General features: G+C 36.8%; 1 protein-coding gene across 2 annotated transcripts in view; it reads left to right on the forward strand.

Moving 5' to 3' along the window:
• Positions 1–24,154, forward strand: part of LOC123306524 (thrombospondin type-1 domain-containing protein 4-like) — a 728,470-nt gene that overhangs the window by 359,970 nt on the left and 344,346 nt on the right. For both annotated transcript variants that reach the window (XM_044888570.1, XM_044888569.1), the window contains exons 4-5: positions 7,321–7,408; positions 7,733–7,835. In XM_044888570.1, coding sequence (XP_044744505.1) covers positions 7,321–7,408; positions 7,733–7,835 — 191 coding nt within the window. The remainder of the gene's footprint in view (positions 1–7,320; positions 7,409–7,732; positions 7,836–24,154) is intronic.

Genomic DNA, 24,154 nt, shown 5'->3' on the forward strand with positions numbered 1-24,154 from the left:
ATATAATTTTACCGTAACTTAAATTGTCAGACATAACACTTTCGATATGATGATTACCTAGAAACTCGATATTAATAATACATCCGATTTGATTTATTAAAGATATTGTACCTGATAACGGCTATGAGGTAGAAGGTTTTCTGAAAGGTATGGTTAGACAATGTCCTATTAATATTTTGTATTTTATTAGGTGACGTTTCCATCTTTAATAGATGGAATGTCGGAAAACAACCGAAGACAGTCATTTAGTGGCTGTTTTCTCCATTGGCCTTGTAAAATAATCAGAACATTCTCTATGGAGAATGGAGAGTATGCTCTTCTGCTGTTTTATGGGCCTGAATTTCGATATCTCGAAAAGATTCGGCTCTTACTTAAAGTACCAAGTTATTGAAATTTGAATTTCAATTAAAATTTCGTCTACGCGCTTGAGCCTAGGAATTTGGACCAGAAATCGGTACAAACGATTGGGTTCGAATGGTTCGACTCATTGAAGAAGAATTTGTGGTCGAATTTAATTCTGTCGATAAGTCCGGCCGAAAGAACGGGGCTACGAATTTGTGGTTCACGTAAGCGATTTTTTTTTTTTGGTGTAGCAGGGGGAAAATCTGCAAGTCAGACGAACCACCCTCTCCTGAGGGGGAACAAGTGTGTGGTTTCTTCAGTGGCGGCTCGTGATCTAGTTCACTAGGGGGCTACTTTTAGAATAATAATAAAAATATGAAATTTTAAAACTAGTTTTCCGCAAAATTTGATGCAATTTATAATTCTTTTTAAAACATACCTGTTCTTATCTACTTGCTGGTTGTGCTTAATAATATTATTCCGGTAAGCTGAATCTAATTGAGCAGCGATATTAGTAGTAACCAGAAAAGCTAATTCTGTCGAACAATTTACACGCTTGGCAGATAGCTCATGCTTCTTAATTTTTTCATTAAGGTGCTTCAAATCTCTAAATCCTGTCCTTGCCAATACGTTATCACTTGTTATACACTTGTATTGAGAATCGTCTTGCGTAAGAAGTTTTTGGAGTTTTATCTGCCTGGGTTAAATTTAAATCGGGAGTCGGTATACCCAGCAGTTTAATACGGCTTTTTTCCGCCAGCGAAAGCCTCGCGAAATCAGTTTTTAAAATATTTTGAACACTATTGTCCGCCATGATTTCAAAACGTAAACAAATACGAACACACGCTAGGATGTCTATACGCTAGCGGGCAGAGGCTAGATTGAAGCGGATAGGGGCGACTTTTATCGTAGCCCTTTTACTCCTTAAAACGACCGACACGAAGAGTTGCGGCTGGAGCCGAGTGACTGTCCGAATGCAAGAATTCGGGGCTATACGATTCATCGCCCATGCAGGGACGAACTGCTAGATTATGATTGGAATAAACAAAACTGCAGGAGTCACATGAAAGTTTCACATTAATAAATTATATAAATAATCGTGGAATATAATATTTTCATTAAAAATAGTATGGGAAGGTAAATAGTATAAAAGCTCTTTGATAAAAGGATTGATTTCTTGTATGGGGGGCTGTAGCCCCATAGCCCTCACAGACCAGCGGCCACTGGGTTTCTCACTCTCCTGAGCTCGAGACCCACTAAAAACCCTTGACTGCTTCTTGAATCTTGGTTCCGGGCATTTGCCTGTAAACCGTTCATCTCTTAGTCGGTTTTCTTCTCGCACAATATCGTGCTGGGATTTATGTGTTTATCCTCTATTGGATCAACACTTAATTGAATTTCTCAATTGGTTTCTGTTGTTATTTTCATCTCTTTTTAATTGATCTCTTGGTCTACTTCGGTAAATTCGCATTCTCCTTTTGTCTTCCTCTGGGTCGTAGTCCACTAGTCTCCTGAGTTCTTGATTCGGATGGTTTTTCGCTGTTTCGAATAATTTCTCTGCTTTTCTGTTCATGAATTCCGTTTTGGTTTCCCATTTTAGGTCCCTATAAATCTGTCTATTCCTGACAAACCAAGGTGCATCGATTGCACATCGTAGCAGCTTGTTTTCAGTGGCCTGAATTCTTTTGATGTGGCTCTTTGCCGCGAAACCCCAAGCAATGGATCCATAAGTCAGTTGAGGCCTAGCAACGGTTTTGATTATCTTCAATTTTGTCTCTTTCGACATGTGGCTTCTTCTTCCTATTGAAGGGTGTGGTCTATTCATCGCTGCTTTCGTTTTGTCGATTGCTTGTTTGATATGACTTTTTCAAGTGAGTCCTTTGTCAAGCGTTATTCCTAAATATTTGGCTTCATTTTTCCAATCGATTTCTTCGCCGTCAACTTCTAGATTCGTTGTGGGTCGCAGTCTTCTCTTCTGTAATAATATTGCTTGGCCCTTTGTCCATTGAGTTTGATTTTCCATTTTATGCACCAGTCATTTGTTTCGTCAATCGTTTCTTGTAGAACTCGTTCTACTCTCTTGTTGTGGAGCATTCTCCTTCCTCTTTCACGTAAAATCTTCTATTTTTGAGATAATTCCGGATCAACTTGCATATTTTGATCGAATATCCAGCACATCTCATCTTGTATATTAATCCTTCATGCCATACTATGTCGAATGTCCAGTAAAACAAGACCTGTAGCTTGTTTATTTTGGAATCCCTCTGTAATGTATTCTGTGAGCCTTAATAATTGTTGCTCTGTTGAATGCTCTCTTCTGAATCCGAACTGTTCTGGTGGAATTAGTTTCAGATTTTCGGTTTCCCGAATTTTTTCTACTACTTTTCCTAACGCCGACAGTAGACTTATCGGTCTATAGTTTTGTGGGAACTTCTCTTTGAATGGTTTATTGAACACTATGACTTCCACTGTTTTCCATTTTTCTGGGTAGTGTTCTGTCCTCATAATTCCATTCGCGATATTTGTTAGAGCGGCTATACCTTTTCTAGGTAATTTCTTTAACATAACATTCGTTATTTTATCGCTTCCGGGAGCTTTCCTCTTCTTCAAACTTGTAATTATTTCCCTGATTTCATTTGGCGATGTTGGTTTGTCTATTTCAGTAGCCGCTGGTAATTCATCCATTTCCTCATCATTTTCTTCAACCAGTTCTTCCAGATCTTCATTATCATCGTCTATCCTGTAATTTATTCTCGATTCTCGTTCGATCGAGTCCGCCAATGCATCTGCCTTATCAGTATTGGTATACGCCATCCCCCTTTCTCCGTGTAGGGAGGAATTTTAGTCTTTTCTTCCCGTAGCCTCTTTTGCATTCTCCATGCAGAATGATCAATTGTATTCAGTTCTTGATTTCTTTTGTTCCATCTGCTTGTTCTTAGATCTATCAGGGCATTTTTCAGAACTCGGCTATGGCGGTTGAGGTTCCTTCTATTCAGATCATTTTTATTCATCCGATATATTCTTCTGAGTCTTCGATTTTCTCGTATAAGATCTTTTACTTCTTTAGGCGTATCGCCATGCGGATGACTTGGTGCTGGTCTCTTCACTCTTCTCGTGTTTTTTTCGTAAGCTTTCAATATAATCCCTTCCAGTCTATCAACCGCACATTCCAGATCCTCTGGAGTGCTTATTGTTGGAATTTCTGTTAATTTCGATTGTATTGAATGGCTGTATTTAACCCAATTGGTATATTCTCTTATTTCCATCGGTTTTTCCCTTGGTTCTTCTCCAATTGTCAATTCCACGGGATTGTGGTTTGAGGTTCATCAGTTCATATCAGTAGGTTTTAATTTCCTGCGAGAGCATTCGTTTAGGATACACAGGGTGATAATCAGATGTTGAGTGAAATTTCAATGTTCGATAAATCTTGAACTTATTAACAGACTGAACATTTTGTCATTTTTATCGCCATAGAACAACCAATTAACTATAAATTCCAAAAACTCATATCATGTTGCAAAGAGTTGCTTTCCCGCACGCAAATATTTAGAGTATATCAAATGCTGTCATATCTGCATGCACCGAACGACAACGATGAGAAACCCATGGTAACGGCATGCATAATTACGTCTGTCATTATATTTATATGAATTAATCAAATCAAATTTGATCTGTTTCGTAAAATGGATATATTTATTTAATTTCAGCGCTCGTAGAAAAAATATTGTTCCTAACTCTCGCGGAAAGTGTTTTTCCCGCACTCAACTTCTTACCCGAACTCTGCTTCGCATCGTTCGGGCAACGGCAGTTTCGTGCGGGCAAGTCCCCTCTCCACTTTCCGCACTTGATTGGAAAATAACTATTTTAATTTTGTTCCACTACTTTTAGTATGAGTTCAAAATAAGGAAATATAAATTGTAATGATTTGGCACTTCAAGAAGACCCTATAATCAACAATGAAAGACTTTCTAGAACGTTTGTCTGTAGAAGATTGGGACGATCTTTCTGTCCACCAGAACATTGCAGATGATGATCTTATGTTGAATATCTTTTTCAATAGATATAAGACCATATTCGATTTTTCATTTCCGCTTGTCATGGTGACGAATAGGTCATCGCAGAAGGAATATATAGATAAATCACCTGAAGTAAGAGAGCTCAAAAATCGATTGGACTATATGCATACTATTTGTCAATCACACCCAGAATTCAACAGTCCAACGCAGTACAAAGAAATTATATGACGAGTGCATAAAATCGAATAAGAAAAAATTCTTGCGTGAAAAAATCGCCAATGCCAAAAATAAATCCAAGCTAGTTTGGCAAACGATCAACCGAGTAACTGGCCAAAAAACCTGGCCCTGAGAAGCTAAAGTCTGATGAACCACAAGCACTTGCTAATGCTTTCAATAAGCACTTTATATATGTTCCTGCCTCCCTCAAAACTCAGAATTCTGCTCACTATTTCAATGCTTCAGATACCAGACATCTTCGCTACAATGAAAGGCCTTTTTTCCTTTTTAAAATAACAGCAGATGAGGTCATCAGGACTGCGAAGGCTATGAAAAACAAAGGTTTATTTAGATATGACAGAATACCCATGACAGTTATCAAAATGTCTATTGAAGTTGTTGCGAGACCGGCAGCTCATGTAATGTATATGGCATTCATATGGTGTCTTCCAGAATCTCTCAAGATAGCTGTTGTGAAACCATTCTATAAGAAGGGGAATAGGGATGATCTTGATAATTATCGTTCGATTAGTCTGCTTACTTCGTTTTCAAAATTATTTGAAAAGGTTCTGGTGAGTAGGCTTCTGATCTTTTTCCAGAAATCTCATATTTTTCCTGATTTTCAACATGGATTTCTAAAGACAAGGAGCACGGAAACTGCCGTATTTGAACTGACGGAAACTGCTGTATTTGAACTGAAGAGATCAATTCTTAGAGCATTGGAGGGTGGTGAGATTTCGGAGAGGCTCTTCCTCGACTTCTCCAAAGCTTTTGACTGCATCATCCATGACATATTAATTGACAAATTTTACAACTACAGTATCAGAGACAAACAACTTGATCTGATGAGGAGCTATTTAGAGGGTCGAGTCCAGAGAGTATCCGTTGAGATCGATGGTGCTATCTTCAATTCGGACGATGAAATCTTGTGCTTTGACCTCAATGAAGTATCACATGACCGTTATTTTTTCTGGTTTATATAAACGACCTGCCAGAGTACATTCTCATCGAGGAGCTCATTCTGTTGAATGCAAATTTTCAGGTAAATGCACGAAGAGGAAAAAAAACAGAATATAATAGAGAAAAAGGGGGATGGCGAAGACGTAGTTATGTATGCGGATGATACCAATATATTGGTTGCGGCTTCCAACATATCTGGGGTAGTAGAAGTAACACAAAGTAAATTTTCTAAAATCGCCAACTGGTGTCAAAGGAGTCAAATCAGCTCGAACCTGAATACATGGTTGAATGCGCACGCTTGTAGAAAAATTTTATTATTTTATCACCATAATATGATGGTTGTTATCAAGGAAGTAGGTTGTGACATTACTTTTTAGAGTCTCTTCGTTCTTATTTCAGATGAAGTTATCAATGACATCTATTTCGAATTTTTCCAAGAAGAGGATAATCCGTTGAAGGAAAATATGGACTTGAAATTGTTGTTATTCTGATAATTTTTTTTTCTTGTAATATATATGTTCACAGTTTGTTTTTGTATAATAAGTTCCTTATATTCGAGAATATGTGCAATTAATTATTCACTTGTGTATTTTGATGTTTATCATATCATTATGAATAAGCAGGATATCAGCTATATGAAAAAAATTTGATAGAATTACAAAATTACAGTGTCTTTTTTATCCTTCATCAACCCAAATTTGTTGACGAATGAGGTTTTTTTGATAGATTTCATATTTTACTTTTATACTAAAGAATAGAATAATTATAATGCAAAAAATGTTTCAATAATTTTGTCAATTCTACATGTCACATATATTGTGTCCGAATTAAGTCTGACTGACTTATATATATTAATTATCCATTATATAATATCAGACTAGACCACCGTTCTTCTTCTTCTTTTCCAAAACTGGCTGGAAGGTCACCAACTGACCCTTGGGACCGACTGCAGTTTCTATGGGCTTAGTATTATCTGCTATGTACATAAATTCGATCCTTTTAATCCCTTTAGTAATGTGGCTCCCGGGGACAGTAGGATTATGGGTAGCACCCACACCAAATTACTTTCTAGGTACCAAAATAATAAAAATTTTCTATATCTATATCTAGTGTTCTACTGCATTTATTACTATATAATACGTGAAGCGAGTGAGAGGGGAAGCAGGAAGGGGTACGCAATACTGCACCTGATATAAACAGGATAAGCCAGAACTCAAACATGCACAAGCGCTCACTGGCGCAAGCCTGACGCATTAATATAATCAAAAAGCAATTGAAAGACTTTCTAGGAGCAGCTAAACACTACATCATAAATTGTGATGGGACGTGATTCAGGGTACCTGCCAACCCACAGTCGCAAAGTGGACTATCGATGACAGATATTCTTTGCAGGTGTGATGGCACACAATGATATCCCGTTCTCAGACGGCACATTGCATAGACCAGCGTTGCATAAATAATAATTGACCAACTTATTACTCTGTCGTTTTGAACATTTTACCTATGTCTATGACTTATCAAAAAGGATGTAATAATTCGGTCAATTTTTTGTCAGGGTGGCCCAGTCTCGTTCTAATCGCAACCATCCAAGATTTATTCAGGTTACTAAACGATGATATTCCTGTTATGACGAGTTAAATTGTACCGTCATTATCAACCAAATTTTGTGGTAAATCAAACGAATTGTGAGAAACAGAAAGTTTTATTGGGGCATATAGTATTCGAATTTTCTCATTACTCATATTATTTTTTTTTTCGGTGTACTCACCGTTTGTTTCTTTTACAGATTTTTCAAGAAACAACAAAAACGTTATCAGAACATTACCAGTGGGTGCATAGGATTGTACAAGAGGATTCATCTATGCAACTTACAGGTGAGATATTAATAAAATGTAATGCAGAAAAAAATATTGGACCTTGAATTTACCAGAATCATAGCCAAACAAAACAGATTTGCTGCATTCCTGTTAGAAGAGTTCGAACTACATATTCCAAATTAGTTTTTTTTTTATTCATTTGGGGAGCTTCCACGTTGTGTGTGGGCATAAAACATAAACGTAAATTAATGATTGCTTGTTGACCCAAGAAGATGTTCTCACTAATTGAGCTTCCTTAATTGCGTCACCACCCGACCAACTTCAATTTATCAAACATGGTTAATTTTTCACAGCGTTAATTATATATTTCTTTATTTTCAGGAATGCCCGTTCGGTACACCAGACTCCAGACGTGAGCAATGCTCTTCTTTCAATATGAAGAAATATAAGGGCAAATTTTATGATTGGGAACCTTTTTTAGGAGGTAGGTTGGATTTTTAATCATTAATAGTATCAATTCGGCTTATGAACGTCGGGTTCTTGAAAAGAGAGTTGTAATTTTGAATGCGCAGAGAAAAGTGGTGACGAGGTTTTGCTATACACGGCGTGTAAAAGTGTAAAAAAAACTATCTTAAATTTTATACATCTGTGAATGAAATATAATAGTATGATGAAAACGGCGGATCTAACTGTTATATGCTGGGCGAAACTTTCACTTCTTTTTCATACTTAATATACCATTTTTTCCGATTCGGCTCAGATGGAAAGATGCAGGTCATTGAAACTTCAAAAAAAAATGTTTATTAGTTTTATTTCACAAACGATTTTACCGAATAGAATTATTTCTCGAATATTGGGAATTCCAAACAAGCGATACGCTCCCTGGTGTCAATTTCTGTAAATAAAAATTTAATGCACTTTTGTTTATTTACATAGAGGAACGGAGAATATTTTGGTGTTTCAATAAGATCTCTTCATAAACTTTTTAGGGTTTTCACTCCCAATCTCTGAAACAAAATCAATTAAAAATGAAATCAACGATTTGCTCCTGCGTAAATTCTTGCACTAATTTGTCAGGAGCAAATTAACTAGAAAAAATTGTTGCCTGACAATGAACTCAAAATAAATAACGTTGAAATTATAATTTTGTAACGTTTCGGAGTCTATATCAATCTCCTTCATCAGACGAAAATTCTATTTTTTAGAAAATCTTCTGAGTTGTGGCTTTTGTTTGACATTAATTGTCAACACACAGAAACAGAGACTGCAAAGAAACGTTGATTCATTTAATTTTGAAATTACCGGATGACAGTTCCTTCTTTAGTAAATTGATCCAAATATGATCTATTCCTACCGAACAATTTGCCAAATTATTATCCCGATCCATTAGAGTGAAAACCCTAAAAAGTTTATGAAGAGATGCAGAATCCTCCCAAAATAAATTTCAATCGATATCTGAAAGTTTCAATAAGAGTTTTCGTATAAAATAAATCTCAATCTGTTGAAAATATCTCAATCTACCTCGTGACAATGGGGAAAGCTTTGAGCAAATTTTCGATTACGACTTTCTTGTGAAGCTGTTGGAGAAATTAGTCGTGAACCTTGGAGGAGGTGTTAGTATCACCCATTTGCTGTCGTTTGAGCCATATTTATTTGTAGTGGACATACCTATGTTAGACAAAGAATATCATTAAGCTATTATCACAGAGCCCTAATGCATGTAGATTATGGAGATTGTTCTATTTTCCATGGAGATGATAATATATTAATTTAGCGTCGATTGTGACGGACGGAATAAAGTTTGATAAAAAATAGATAAGAGTTTTCCTTCGAAGAGTAGAGAACACGAGTTAGCACCCGAATCAAAACAAATTACAACTTTTGGTACACATTTGGGGTTGTTTCGTTGCAAGCGACTAATGTTTGGTTTAAAATGTGCTCCCGAGATGTTTCAACCCATTTCAGAGAATTTCTTATCAGGGCTGAAAGGTGTCTTCAATTACTTAGACGATCTTCTCATTTTTGGACGCACACTGGAAGAACACGATGCTAATCTTGAAGCAGTCCTTCAACGCTTATCAGATGTTGGTTTCGTAATCAACCCTGTAAAATGCCAGTTTCGAAGAAATGAAGCAACTTTCCTTGGACACATCATTAGCAATAATTCTATTCGTCCAATGCTTGACAAGGTACGTGCACTTAAGGAATTCCGTGCACCACGAAGAGCAGAAGAACTGCGAAGTTTCATAGCGATGGTGTCCTACCTGGGGCGTTTTATTCCTCACTTCTCCACAGAATTTGATGTACTTCAGAAAGTAGCTCGTCATAATCCGTTCAAGTGGACAGCAGAAGCGGATCAAACATTCATTCACGTACAATCTTTGCTTTCTGAAGATACTTATCTCAGTTTGTTCGATCCTGAATTGCCAACAATTGTTATGGCGGATGCAAGTCCAGTTGGTCTTGGCGCAGTGCTGCTACAAAGAAGGAATGATCAATTTCGACTGATATGTTATGTCAGCCGTTCTCTTTCTCCAATTGAACGACGGTATTACCAAACGGAGAAAGAAGCTTTAGCTCTGGTATTTGCAGTGGAGAGGTTAAAAATGTATTTAGTTGGTCGTGAATTCGACCTGGTAACGGATCATAAACCGTTACAAACCATTTTTGGTTCGAGGTCAAAACCGTGTGCAAGACTAGAACGGTGGCTTTTGCGAATTCAAGGTTACAAAAACAGAATTATACATGTACCAGGCAAGAACAATATTGCGGATCCATTGTCACGCTTAGTTCCACCCACAAATATCGTAACAGAAAATGATATGTACGAGACGAATTTAGTAATGATTGTACACAGTTTAGTTCCAAGAGCTATTTTAATTTTGTAAATTTTAAAGTCTGTTTGTGAAAGCCTTCATTCAAATCGACTAGTCACTGAGAAGCCATATTCTGCATTATTCGAAGAATTATGCATTGTCAACAACATTCTTCTACGGGGTTCTCGCATTGTCATTCCAGCATTTCTACGGAGACAGGTATTGGAGAAAAAAGATGAAGGAACGCCTCAGAAGCAAGGTGTGGTGGCCTGGGATTGATAGGGAAGCAGATACATTTGTTCGCACCTGCGATGAGTGTCAGAAGGTTGGTAAGTCAATCACTTTGCAAGAGATGTCTCGTCGTACTCTCCCTGATGGACCTTGGCAAGACCTTGCAAGATGGTCCTCCTTTCAATTCTGAAGAGTTTTCAAATTTCTGTAAAGAGTTAGGTATCATTCATTACACCACTCCACCTTATTGGGCTCAAGCCAATGGAGAGGTAGGAAAGCAGCTGAAGCTACGGCGGCATTCCCGCAAGAAGTTTTTGCGAGGTTTGGCTATTGTTATTCAATAACATCCGACAATGGTCCTCCATTCAATTCTGAAGAGTTTTCAAATTTCTGTAAAGAGTTAGGTATCATTCATTACACCACACCACCTTATTGGGTTCAAGCCAATGGAGAGGTAGGAAGGCAAAATCGCAGTATTAACAAGATTATCAAAATTGCTATGCTGAAAGATAAAAACTACAAGCGGGAGTTAAACAATTATCTCCTGATGTATCATTCAACTCCTCATTCTGTAACTGGTATTAGTCCGGCAGAACTCATGTTCAATCGCAAACTTCGAGACAAAATTCCAACGGTGAGAGAACGGATCGAAATTCCAGGTGTTCGAGAACGTGATGCATAACAAAAGGCGTTGTCATCAGAGAGACTCAAATATGACTCAGTTCCTGGAGACGAAGTTTTGGTGAAAAGACCTTTTAGTCATCTTAAATCCGATTCCAAGTTTGAAGGGGATACAGAAACAGTAACATCAGTCGATGGTCCATTGGTCTCGGTTAATACACCTACGGGTTCAATTCAACGTCATGAAAATCAAGTGGAATGGTATGATCATCGTCCAACTGAGAAGTTAAGAGAGGATACATTACCTGAAGCGATCAAAAGTGGAGAAGGTTCACAACCTGCAGCAGTTTCGTCAAGTCCAGTTCGCAATAAGCAGAAACCAGTTTGGCAAAAAGATTATGATTTGTCATAATCATTTTCTGCTTTGTTTATTCAGTTCAATTGGTTTTTTTAATTTAAACGTAAAAACCTACCTATGTTAGAGAAAGAATATTATTTAGCTATTATCACAGAGCACTGATGCATGTAGATTATGGTGATTATTCTATTTTCCATGGAGATGATAATATATTAATTTAGCGTCGAGTGTGATGGACGGAATAAAGTTTGATGAAAAATAGATAAGAGTTTTCCTTCGAAGAGTAGAGAACATTACATTATTGAAAACCAAAAATCAACAGTTTCCGCAGGGCCGGATTAAGACCACTTGGCGCCCGGAGCACAAGATATTTTTTCGCCCCCCCTCCCCCATATTACAATAATGATCATTTAATAAAAAAGGAACCTCTAGAGATATTTCCATAATGAAGTTTTGTCATCGAAAAGTAAAAGCCAGCAAAAATTATGAAGAACATATGATACAGGTAAAAAAGGTGAATTGAAAACAACTTAGGTGTTTTCAATTCACACTTTTTATATGAATAAGGTATCGCTGAGTCAAAAATTAAGAGTAAACCAATGTTAAGAATGCATTAGACATTTCAATATTCAAAAAAATCCTGCAAAATTTAAATTTTTTTCATATAGCCGTTTTTTTGTGTTTCACGAGACTGAATTTCTGAAAACAATCGCGATTTTATTTTTTATTCGCTATAATATCGGAAAAATTATATTTTTTCTCTACTTTTCAGCATTTGAGATTACGGAATGAAAAGACATATTCTCAAAATTTCTGCAGATTTTTCTATTTCCTCCCAATCATCAAATTCAAAATGTTTTTTATTGAATTTTGGTTTGTGGTATACTATATGACTCATTGTTCCCAAAATAAAATTCTATTAAACTCCCTCGTTCTGACTGGGTCATTTCAACTTGTTCGTCAGTCGTACTCACTAACGAACATTCAAAATACTGAAAATAGAATGATCACGCCTAAAAGCAATGAATACAATAATAAGGATAAATTCAGATGCATACCACCCGCCGATATGAATATCAACAGGTGATACGATCTGAATTGGACTAGCCAATTTGCCATCGTCAAGGCCCCAAATGGAGTACGCTCCATCGAAGAAAAGCAGATGCTGACCATGATTTCGGTCTCATTTTACCTCATCAGAGCAACATAGAATGTTTTTAATTGATGGAACGTGCCAATATTGAATAAAGTTCCATACATTCCAAACGTTCTCCATCGGAGAAAAATGCTATGTTGCCCTGATGAGGTCAAATGAGACCGAAACCATGGTCAGCATCTGCTTTTCTTCGATGGGGCGTACTCTATTTGGGGCCTTGACGATGGCAAATTGGCTAGTTCAATTCAGATCGTAAAACCTGTTGATATTCATATCGGCGGGTGGTATGCCTCTGAATTTATCCTTATTATTCAAAATACTCGTCCACAGACCAAGTGTTATTTCCTATGAGCCTGCGTTTAAAACTGACAACTATCGGATCGCTTGGGACGCCGCAATCGGCATTCACAGTAGCGTCTATTTCCATACCGCAAAAATTCATTTTCGATGCGTGCGCTTTTTATTCACCCTGTATTGCTGACTAGTCACAATATAGGGAAAGTACATCGAAAGTATATGACGACTGATATCGATCGAAACCGTATGTTTCTATTATGTGGAATCGGTTTTCTCGATTTCCGTGATTTCCGTATTTAGATACTATTACTAACAATGAATTCGCCCCCAATACTGAATTTGTCCAGGGCAATTGCCCTTTTTGCCCTGGGGTTAATCCGGCCCTGAGTTTCCGAGATATTCGTGTTCTTGTGTTTTCAAAAAATTTCTCACCTTACTTCATTTTTCGTCACGTGCTTGTATACGGAATGGTGCGGATCATTTCGAACATAATCTATGAATACTAATTTTGAGTTTACTTGCAATGAAAAAATTTTTAATTCTTTTTTCTTTTCTTCATATACCAACTTTTTAATCATACTAATTCTTTTTCAACATTTAATACAGGATAGTTTTGCTTTTTTCATACGTATCATTTCTCTTTCTGATGAAAATAATTCAAAATTTCAATCAAACTTGGTCAACGTAGAAAAAATTGACGAAAAATGAAGTAAGGTGAGAAATTTCTTGAAAAACACAAGAACTCAAATATCTCGGAAACTGTTAACTCTTGGTTATCAATAAATATGGCTCAAACAACAGCAAATGAGTGATACCAACACCTCCTCCAAGGTTCCCGTCTAATTTGGAAACACCTTGTATAACCTCTAAATGACAGGATTTACACAAAACAACGAATCTGTTCCCCCCAGAGAGTACTTTTTCCACCAAGTAAGTTGATATTCATATGAATTTCGATAACACTCACACAAAATTAATTTAGAGAATCATTTCCGATTTCCAATTCAACTTGGAAAAGTTTTCTTAGCATCAATATTGCAATTTTAGCCATTGTATATTATAAAGAATGCAAGATATCATTGTTGTGGCTCTCCATATAATCAAGTTCCTTCTATCGTGATCGTGTAACGAGCCAAGAAGTTGGGATTCAAGCAATATTGATCTCCTTATCAGCTGATTCAGAACATAATCGGATTATTTTCATAAATACTAATACTTCATGATATTTATTGATCTAAAATTAATAATAATTAACACATTTGAATCCAGTTTCGACAACAAATCTTGAAAATTGAGAAAAAGCAACTATAAACTGAGAAAACTACTGGTTTCGGGGGAGGATCGATTATGGTATGGGGTGGAATATCTTTGACTGCTCGCACAGACCTAGTGGTCGTTGATAATGGAGCTATGAATGCTGATAAGTATATAAGAAACATTCTTGAAGAGCATGTAGTGCCATTTGCCCCATACATTGGTGAAAATTTCATTTTTATGGACGATAATGCCAGACCCCATCGCAACTCATTCAACTGAACAGAGAATTCGACCGAAAGTGCGTATGTAACGGTAAAGAATTCACGGCGCATGAAATCTCGAGTAAATTTTGTAGAGAATTCTCGGCTGTTGCAAACGGGCTTTAAAATAATATTTTTCTTATAATGTTATATCACTGATATAACTAGAAATTGATAATGATGAGACAGTTCGGTTTTCGAATGTAGAATTACAAAAAAAAATAGTTTTCTATTCAACTCTGGTTCTCGGGATCCACTCACTAGACAACCAATTTTACCCACTGGTTTGTAGATTCTTACATGATGAATGTAAGTTGCAACTTGAAATCAAATTAATACTTATCAGAAATAAACGTGACTGAATCGTCCCACATAAATATTCCAGTACCATATTGCTGCTTCTTGTTGGATGTTGAATCTGAGTGAAAAAAACCAATTGAATGGCCTCCGTCAACAATTACAGAAACTTTATGAGGCAATCTGTTCTTGATGCATAAAATTCCTATGTATGCTGTATGGCTCGAAATTCCTACAGGATTTATTTATCTCATTATTTAATGGGGGATATTTTCAGGAGAAAGATAAAATACCGTATGTCTGATATCTATGCTACACTTTGTTAAAAACGGGACGTCTGGTCACGTTATGTATGTCTCACCTGCTCCTAATAGAATATAACCTATTTTTCAAAGATGATGGAGTAAGGTACTCTGTATAATAAAATTCATTGCCTTCGTCGACGATTAATGCATATGCATCTGCCACTAATAGTATGTCGATTGACCCTGGTTTATAATAAAAAGAGTCAGCTAATATAGTATTATTCCACTGGTGTGGATATTTCTCAATTTGGAAGAGATCCAGTTATTTTTGGTATTAGGTATTAGTAGCTCCTGGGTTGACTTGAAGCTATGGAGAATCGGGGTCGTATCGTCGATTTCCGATTTGATTTTCAGAATTGATTTCAACAATACATTTTGTGAAACTGTTGAGGAAAAATTCCAGAAGTTAGTCAATATATTGAGATTCCACATCGACATTGCTTATTTTTTGAGAAAGGTACTTCCCAATGCTTCCGAAAGACCAAGATGAGTTAACAGTCGGATGGTTTGGGCCACGGAAAATTTGCGAAATTTGCACTGATTGGTCTCAGATGTGAGTACACTCATGGCAAGAAATCAATACCGAAAGACCAAGTCAACAACAAAACAAATTTTGTGTTCAACAAAAAATACATTTTAGAATCTTGAAATAAAAACAAAGCAGTGCCGAAGTTAGTTAAATCTGAACTAGATACAAAAGTTAAACATAACTATATTGAGCTAACTATCGATGGTAGACGGCTTTCCTCCTCTCGGGAAGTGGCTAAGGCATTCGGAGGTTATTGCAGTCAGGTGAGCGGACTTGCTCTCAGGAAGTATTATGGTATCTCAATTTTGAATATATGCACTACCCAAATGTTGCTCGATTATTTTTTTTTCCTCTTCTGCCAGAGGAAGTCTTTTCCATCGTAGATAATTTGAAGAGTTGTGGTGGCGCGGATCATGACGGAATATCTGCCAGAATAACGGAAATAATCAAATTTCAACTTACCGGCCCTTTTGCTGTTCAACAACGAAGTGGCCATTTGCAGTCAGCCGGATGTGTAAAGTTTCTGGGTTTGTTTTTGGGCCCTAATTTGAAATGGCAATATCATGTGAACCATGTATGGAAAAAAATCAATACCTCATATTATGCAATATTTATTTATTTATTTATTGAAACCAGATAACTATATTTACAAGAGCATATTAACAATTGCAAAATATACCTGTGGAGGTACGCCACGCTACCTGTTCACAGGACTGGTTAAAAATAAGAAAAGTAGTTGTAGTAGAATACCTTAAACTAAACAACCTAAATAAGATTCAAATAGATTCAACTTGCCAGAATTATCACACCATAGCATTGGTGAATTGCTTTTCTTTAATAGTGAAGTTCTATACATTTGCTGCTATCCATTGCTTGATTTTAATTTTCCTATTTGATTTATTTAATGTTTTGAGCTCATTAGGAGTATTGTTGAAAGTTTTAATAGCACAAACATAATAACGTTTGTCACTAATTCTTGTCTTAGCTTGTACACTTTTAAATCTAGTCTTGCTAGTAGAGTCTATAAATTTCTCTTTGAGGTTCTCATAAAAATATATAACATTGGTATAAGTAAATAATTGTTTTATATTCAATATAATATGATTATTAATGAATTTATTTTTGTTGACCAGCTTAATTAATCTATTTTGAAGAGTTTGTAGTGTATTTAAAGAATTACTATATGCCCCACCCCAGGCAATGATTCCATAGTTTATCAGGCTGTGAAAGAAAGCATTGTAAATCATTCTAAGAGTCTCTGCAAGCATTATCTTGGATAATTTATAAAAAAGAGAAATTGAATATTTAGTACTACTAATGATGTATTCAATGTGTTTATCCCATTTTGAGTTTGAATCAAAAATAACACCTAAATATTTGTAGCTGATGTCAACTTGAGTTTGCTTAACTTGATTAATTTTAACATTTAAATTGTAGGGAACGCTTGAACTATAGCTCCAAAAATTCATATACACAGATTTTTTTATATTTAGTGATAATTTATTTAACGCAAGCCACACTGCAACCTTATTCAAATAAATATTCATTTGAGATTCAACTGTCGGTCGCCCAGTTTTTAGCATATCATAGTACAACTGTATCATCAGCATAGGAAAAATATTGCATCATAGTCGTGTTGATAGTTGTATGCTGCCTATATCTTTTATAGGTTAAGCTCTTCTTTGGTTACTTTCTAAATCCTTAACTAATCTCTCGGTCTTCGGTGGTAGGTTCTTCACCTTCTAGCTCCTTCTGTTGGATCGTAGTCGACTAATCTTTGTACTTCCTCATTTGGATGTTGTTTGGCTTTGTCGAATATCCTTTCCGCCTTTCTCTTCATGAATTTTGTAACTGGTTCCCATTCCAAGTCCTTATAGATTTGTTTGTTCCTAACAAACCAGGGTACATCCATCGCCATTCAAAGGAGTTTTCTCAGTGGCCTGTAATCTCTTGATGTGGATCTTGGCTGCGAAGCCCCATGCCGCCGATCTATATGTGAGTTGTGGTCGCGCGATAGTTTTAATCATCGTCAACTTGATGTTCTTGCAGATGTTCATGCAGACAAGTTTTCAGAGAACGTAAGATTTTGCCCCTCCCCTGTATACAGGGTGTTCCTAAATTGAACGTACAAACGAAAAGGGGAGATTCCTCAAGTGAGTTTAAGAAAAAAAAGTCCCATAAACATGGGGTCGCAAATGTTTCGTTTTCGAGATACAGAGTGTTGAAGTTTGAATTTTTTTTAAGTTTTTTTCTCATAGTATCTACACTTCACAAGATATTCAACTGAAATTTGGCATAGTTATTACATTTTAGAGTTCTCACCACGTGACATGGCAATTTCGATAGAAGATCTACAGGGTGATATTTTTTCTGGAACACTGCCACCTGTTCTTCTGCAGAACCGGGTTGTTGATCGTCAAGAGCCATTCGTGAGGTATGGAAGCGAATGCTTCTTGCATTTTATGTACGCAAATTGCTTCGCTTATAGAATGTTGGATTGCACATAAGTAAATCTATTATTAGTTGTTCTTCGCATTCTCGGCTGTTTTTGATGCATCCTTTTTGTTACATGGCGATGATGTTTTTCCTTTCACAATGGTTATGAATTGGGTTTTGAATGCACGAAGTGATTTTTCGTATTGGATTGCGTATTCTGAATTTATTAATTTTTTGTATTGATCATGTACTACTCTCTACTGTTAAACTCAAAATACAAGATAGTTTTGGAAATTTCCATGTAATACGCGGTATTGTAGATTCTGGTTCTCAAGTGAATTTCATTTCGAAAGCACAAGCCAAAAAACTCCAGTTGAAGCCTTTCAACGCTTCAATAAGCGTCCAAGGTCTGGATCGTATGAGTACAAAAGCTAACTTAGCGATTGAATGTCAAGTCACTTCCATACATAATACTGACTAATCCATAAAAATTAGCGCAGTGATAGTCGATAAAATTTGTGATACTATGCCTACAATTTCATTGCCGCCTAGTACTAGAGAACAGTTTTCGAATTTATGTACTACTTGCCGACCCAGAATATTCTGAATCTGGAACTGTCGACTTATTGCTCGGTGCAGATATTTTTTCATACATTTTACAAAACGGTCGAATCATTACTTGTCCCGGTGAATCTGTCGCCGTCAATACAATATTGGGTTGGATTATTATGAGGAAGGTAAAAATGCCTAGATCCAAAGATGTTAATTCCTTTTTAATTCTCTCTTCTAATGATGAAGATTTACGTCTATCGGATAGTTTACGAAGATTTTGGGAGGTTGAAGAAGTGCCTTCAGTAATATGTCATTCCCCAAAAGATTCATTTTGCGAAGAATATTACTCCAAGACTACATTCAGAAAATTCACTTGACGTTATGCAGTTTCATTACCATTCAAAATTATTTGTCCAGACTTCGGTGATTCTAGGTCGTTAGCATTGAAAAGTTTCTTTTCTTTGGAATCCAAAATTCTTAAAGATACAAATCTTTATTCAAGGTATTCTTCCCTTATCCAAGAATATTTGGAAAATGAACAGATGGAAATCATTCCAGTGTCAGAGCTTAAAATTGTTGATGGTGTATTTTATTTGCCCCATTCTTATGTTTTGCGGAAAGACTCTTGTTCTACTCCTGTAAGGATTGTCTTTGATGGAAGTAGCTATTCAGACAAATCGTCACTAAACGACGCCTTATTTACCGGACCAAAATTACAAAATAATTTGATTTCAGTAATACTACGCTTTCGTTTGTATAGGTATATTTTCTGTGCGGATATCCGTCAAATTTACAGGATGATTGAAATTTCGGCTGAACACAGAAATTATCTTCGACTTTCCTGGCGATTGTCGCCTAATGAACCATTACGGGAGTATCGACTGAAAATACTTTCTTTCGGATTAAATTGTAGTTCTTATTTGGCTATTCGTACTCTACAACAGCTAAAGATTTCCCGGAATTCAGTTTAGAGAGAGAAATAATATTAAACGATACCTACGTAGACGATATTTCTAGTGCAGATGATACCTTGGAGGGAGCTTCTTTAAAAATTGAACAACTTATTGAGCAGCTGAAAAAAGGTGGATTTGAACTGAGAAAGTGGCAGAGTAATAATAATGACCTTCTGAAAAATATTCCGCCCTCGCAAGTTTTAAATACCGTACGACCTTTGGAATTAGATTCTGGAGATAATTTTCGAAAAATTTTAGGTTTAAATTGGGATCCTTTTTCCGATTGCTTTTCCTTCTCCACGCTAGATATTCCAACTTCATATACAGAAAGAAGTATTCTGTCTTGGGTTGCTCGTATTTTTGATCCCTTAGAATATTTAACACCCTGTACAATACGCTTGAAGGTACTGATTCAATCTCTTTGGTGTCAAGGAAAATCTTGGGACAGCGTACCCGGAGACGAAATTTCTAATGTTTTCGCTCAATTCAGACGAGAGATCAGTATTCTTTCTACTTTAAGAATTCCACGTTATTACGAATCCATTTTAACACATCCTTGCGATATATTGGGATATTGTGATTAATCTGAATTGACTTATTGTGCGGTAGTTTACATGCGTGTATACTACGAAACGTATTTCAAGACTTTTTTCGTGTATGCGATGTCGAGAGTTGCGCCCCTGAAAAGTCTTTCCATACCTCGTTTAGAGCTCTGTGCTGCTGTTCAGCTCACAAAATTGATTCATTTTGTGAAATCCTCATTTGAAAACCATATTAAATTTTCTAATACATTTGCGTTTTCTGATTCTACTGTTGCGTTAACTTGGATCAAATCTTCACCCCCACAAATGGAAGTCTTTTGTCTCCAATCGTACTTCTTATATTCAGGATATTGTTCCACCTGAACGATGGTTTCATATTTCATCCGAAGATAATCCTGCCGATTTTGGTACTCGTGGAGTAACGCCTTCACCGCTTTTGTCGTGCAGGTTGTGGTTTGATGGCCCAGCGTCTCAAATGGATCGGATGACTTTATGCTCGGAAAATGAAAATAAATTTCATGGTGATAATATTTCTGGGGATGTAAAAACGAATGCACCAACATGCTTAATTGCTTCTATGCCTGAAAATGACTTTATAACTTCATTACATTCCAAATTTATACCCCTCAATAAAATTCTCAGAATTATTTGTTATATAAATCGGTTTATATACAACATAAAACCATAAAATAGTAAAATTTTTAATGACAAAATCTCTCCTGAAATTCATAACGCTTTATTAATAATTACTAAACGAGTACAACAAACGGAATTTAAAAATTAATTAATGTTATTATCATCAGCGAGGAAAATTCCGAAAAATTTAAGAAAACTTAGCTCGTTCATTTATAAAGGTGGAATTCTACGTGTCGGAGGACGTCTGTCTTATTCAAATTCACATTATGATGGGAAATATCCTATATTGTTACCTAGTAAGCATATCTTTACTGAATTACTTGTTTCATACATTCATACTAATTTTCTACATGCTGGGGTAAATACGAGGGTAAATACTACATTGTTTCATTTGATTCAAATTTTCTGGATATACTCTGCTAAAAGGGTAATACGTTCAGTAATTTCAAAATGTTACAAGTGTTTCAGAACGAATCCAAAACCATTCTAACCCACTATGGGAAATTTACCTAAATTCCGTGTTGCCGGAGTAAAACCATTCGGAAACTCTGGAGTTGACCTGGCAGGTCCTTTTACGATTAAAACATCCAGGATACGCGGGGCTAAAACTACCAAATCATATCTTGCATTATTTATTTGTTGTGCTACCAAAGCCGTCCACCTAGAGTTACTTTCAGATCTTACAGCGGAATGTTTCTTGATGGGATTTCGCCGGTTCATTTCTCGAAGAGGTCGCTGTTCAAATGTATACTCCGATTGTGGTACAAATTTTGTTGCTAGTTCCAAGTACTTGAAACAAATCATGGAATATACATCTACGAAAGAAAATATCTCCTGGCATTTCAATCCACCCTCTGCATCCCATATGGGTTGCATTTGGGAAGCTAATATCAAAAGTGCGAAATCTCATTTGATGCGAGTCGTTGGAGCTCAAATTCTTACTTATGAAGAGTTAAATACGTTGATCATTAGAATAGAGGCGATTTTAAATTCACGCCCGCTTTGTCCTATAAGTAGCGATCCTAATGACGTAACTGCGCTCACGCCTGGGCATTTTTTGACATTAGAGCCTCTAGTTGTACTGCCTGATCCGGATTATACGGGTGTTAATGTCAATCGCCTAACTAGATGGCAATTAATATTAAGATTACACCGCGATTTTTGGAATAGATGGACTCGAGAGTATTTACATACGCTCCATCAGAAATCTAAATGGACTGCTCAAAATACGAACCCTAAAGAAGGTTCCATAGTTCTAATAAAAAATGAATTATCATCTCCTCTGAATTGGCCATTGGGTCGAATCATTGAATTATATCATGGAAGGGATGGTATAGTTAGAGTTGCTCTAGTGAAAACCGCAAGTGGTCAACTAAAAAGACCGTTAGTAAAACTTTGTCCTTTACCTTACCAGTAATAGTGTCAAATTTATTTATTTTACTTTTGTTCAGGAAATGCTGGGCATTTCCAGCGCGGCGGGTATGTTTCGTATTGGATTGGGTATTTTGAATTTATTAAGTTTTAATTTTTTTTACTGATCATAGGTATGTGCGTTCTGTACAGTTCTTTATAATTTTCTTATCTTTCAAGATTACAATGGTATTTTGCGTCGATGGAGGAAATATTTCTTTCGCGAAAGTTTTTGGTTCTCTCATTTAATTATACATACCAGATATTCTTCAGATTACTCTGTCCTTCTTAATTAATTAATACATCGTTGGAAGGCTTATGATTGGTTGGTACTTGGTTGAGTCTTCTGTATTCCTTTGGTCTTTAGGTAACAGGTATGTTGTTCCATGTGTTAGGAATACTGCAATTCTTTCAGGCTTCCTCAACATCATTCCACCGACGTCCCGCATGATGTCATGTCGAGGGCCGGCTTCAAACATGCCCTGGCGATTCCCAGGCAGCGATTTGTTTCTGAGGCTATCACAATTTTCAAAGGTTTTTGCTCCATTCTCTCGGTTTGGGTGAGAAGTAGGGAAATAAGAGCAGAAAGAGCACCCCTATATAGGACGTAAAAGAGGGAGGAAAAAGGAATGGGACTGCGGACAGCAGGCGTGGCTGGCTGCACCGTCTACGTCGTTACGGTGGCTACCTGGCAGGTCATGTACCAGATAGCTGCCAGGTAGACTATATGACTTTAGCCTTGCGGCTTTCACACTGCTCTCCAGAGGAACATTCACATGTTCCAGATATCTCAGATATCAAACGGATTAAGTTCTGTTGCAGCCCTTTCCAGGTTTTCGGTCTCGTGGTGTTGGTCGAGTTGGGGCCGCTCCTCGGCTCCTTGCTGTCGTTCGCATTCCTGATCCACCCGCACTTCCTTCCTCTTCATTTCCCATGTACTTGCGTATAGTTCTCACCGTTCCCAACTAAAGTTTCCTCAAGTTCTCTGGTAGTTTCTTTGGTATCAGGCCTGTAGATGAAATGACTATAGGGATGGTCTTTATTTCTTTTAAGTTCCACTGTCTCCTGGTGTGTTTTTCTAGATCTCTGTATTTTGTATTATTTATTATTATTATCATCTTTGTCTTAATTTTCCAATCAGACATTCCTGCTTCAGTTTTTCACATCCCACTTATCTCTGTGTTGTGCTTTGTACGGTTTGTTTCAAGCAATTATTCAGCTTCGCCTCCTGGATCTACCAGTGTTCTCAGTGTTGTATATGGTCCGTCCGATTTTCTGACATCAATATGGGCTGTTGCTAGCAAAGTCGTTTTTGTTTCACCATTAACGATGGTGTTTCTTCCAAGGTGGCTACTTGTGACCTCATGCTGACCGTTAGTTTGGTCTTTTTGCTTAAACGATGCCTGTTCGCTTCCTGATGCCTTTGACCTGAATTCTGTGAAGTGTAATAGGGTGGAACTTCTATGGCATTTTACGGAACTGATATGATTCAAACAGTTCATAGACAGTGAATTCTTTTTTGCTACTGGCTTCCTTTCATAAATCGACATTATCAGGAATTTGAGACACTCTTCTAAGTTGTGTTCTTCTTTGCACACCACAAATTACTCATTGCTTCGCCTTCTGTATATGGTATGATTCCACCTGAACTTTTTTATCCATTTTGTGCTGGTTTTGTAGTTTCCGGTTTCCGGTTTTTTCATGGTCTCCGATGCTTCCAACATCTCCCCAAAAATAGCAATACCTCCAACTTAGGTATGTTTGATCGTTCATTGAGTCCATTTTGTTGATTACCAAAGCTGCTATCAATGGACTCCAGGTCGTTATAACTTCATATGTCCATATATGTCCATATGTCTTATTGCGTGCATGCACTCTTTAATGGTGTCATGTGCATGTTTATGGCTTGCTGAAATTCTTCAGTTTGTAGGCGGCAGATTTAAGATGCGGTTAGTATACTTTGGGAATAATATTCTCTCATTGTTATATCGATGTTGAACAATTTCCCAGGCCGCGTCGTGATTAGATGCTATAGTGTCCAAGTGTTTTATAAGCTTGCTTGCTTCTCCTCGGAGGAACGATTTCAAGTACTGTAGTTTTTGAGTGTGGCTCAACTCTTCTCTGGTAGTGACTATTTCGATGTTATG

Source organism: Coccinella septempunctata, chromosome 2, assembly GCF_907165205.1.
Source record: "Coccinella septempunctata chromosome 2, icCocSept1.1, whole genome shotgun sequence".
Lineage (NCBI taxonomy): Eukaryota > Metazoa > Arthropoda > Insecta > Coleoptera > Coccinellidae > Coccinella > Coccinella septempunctata.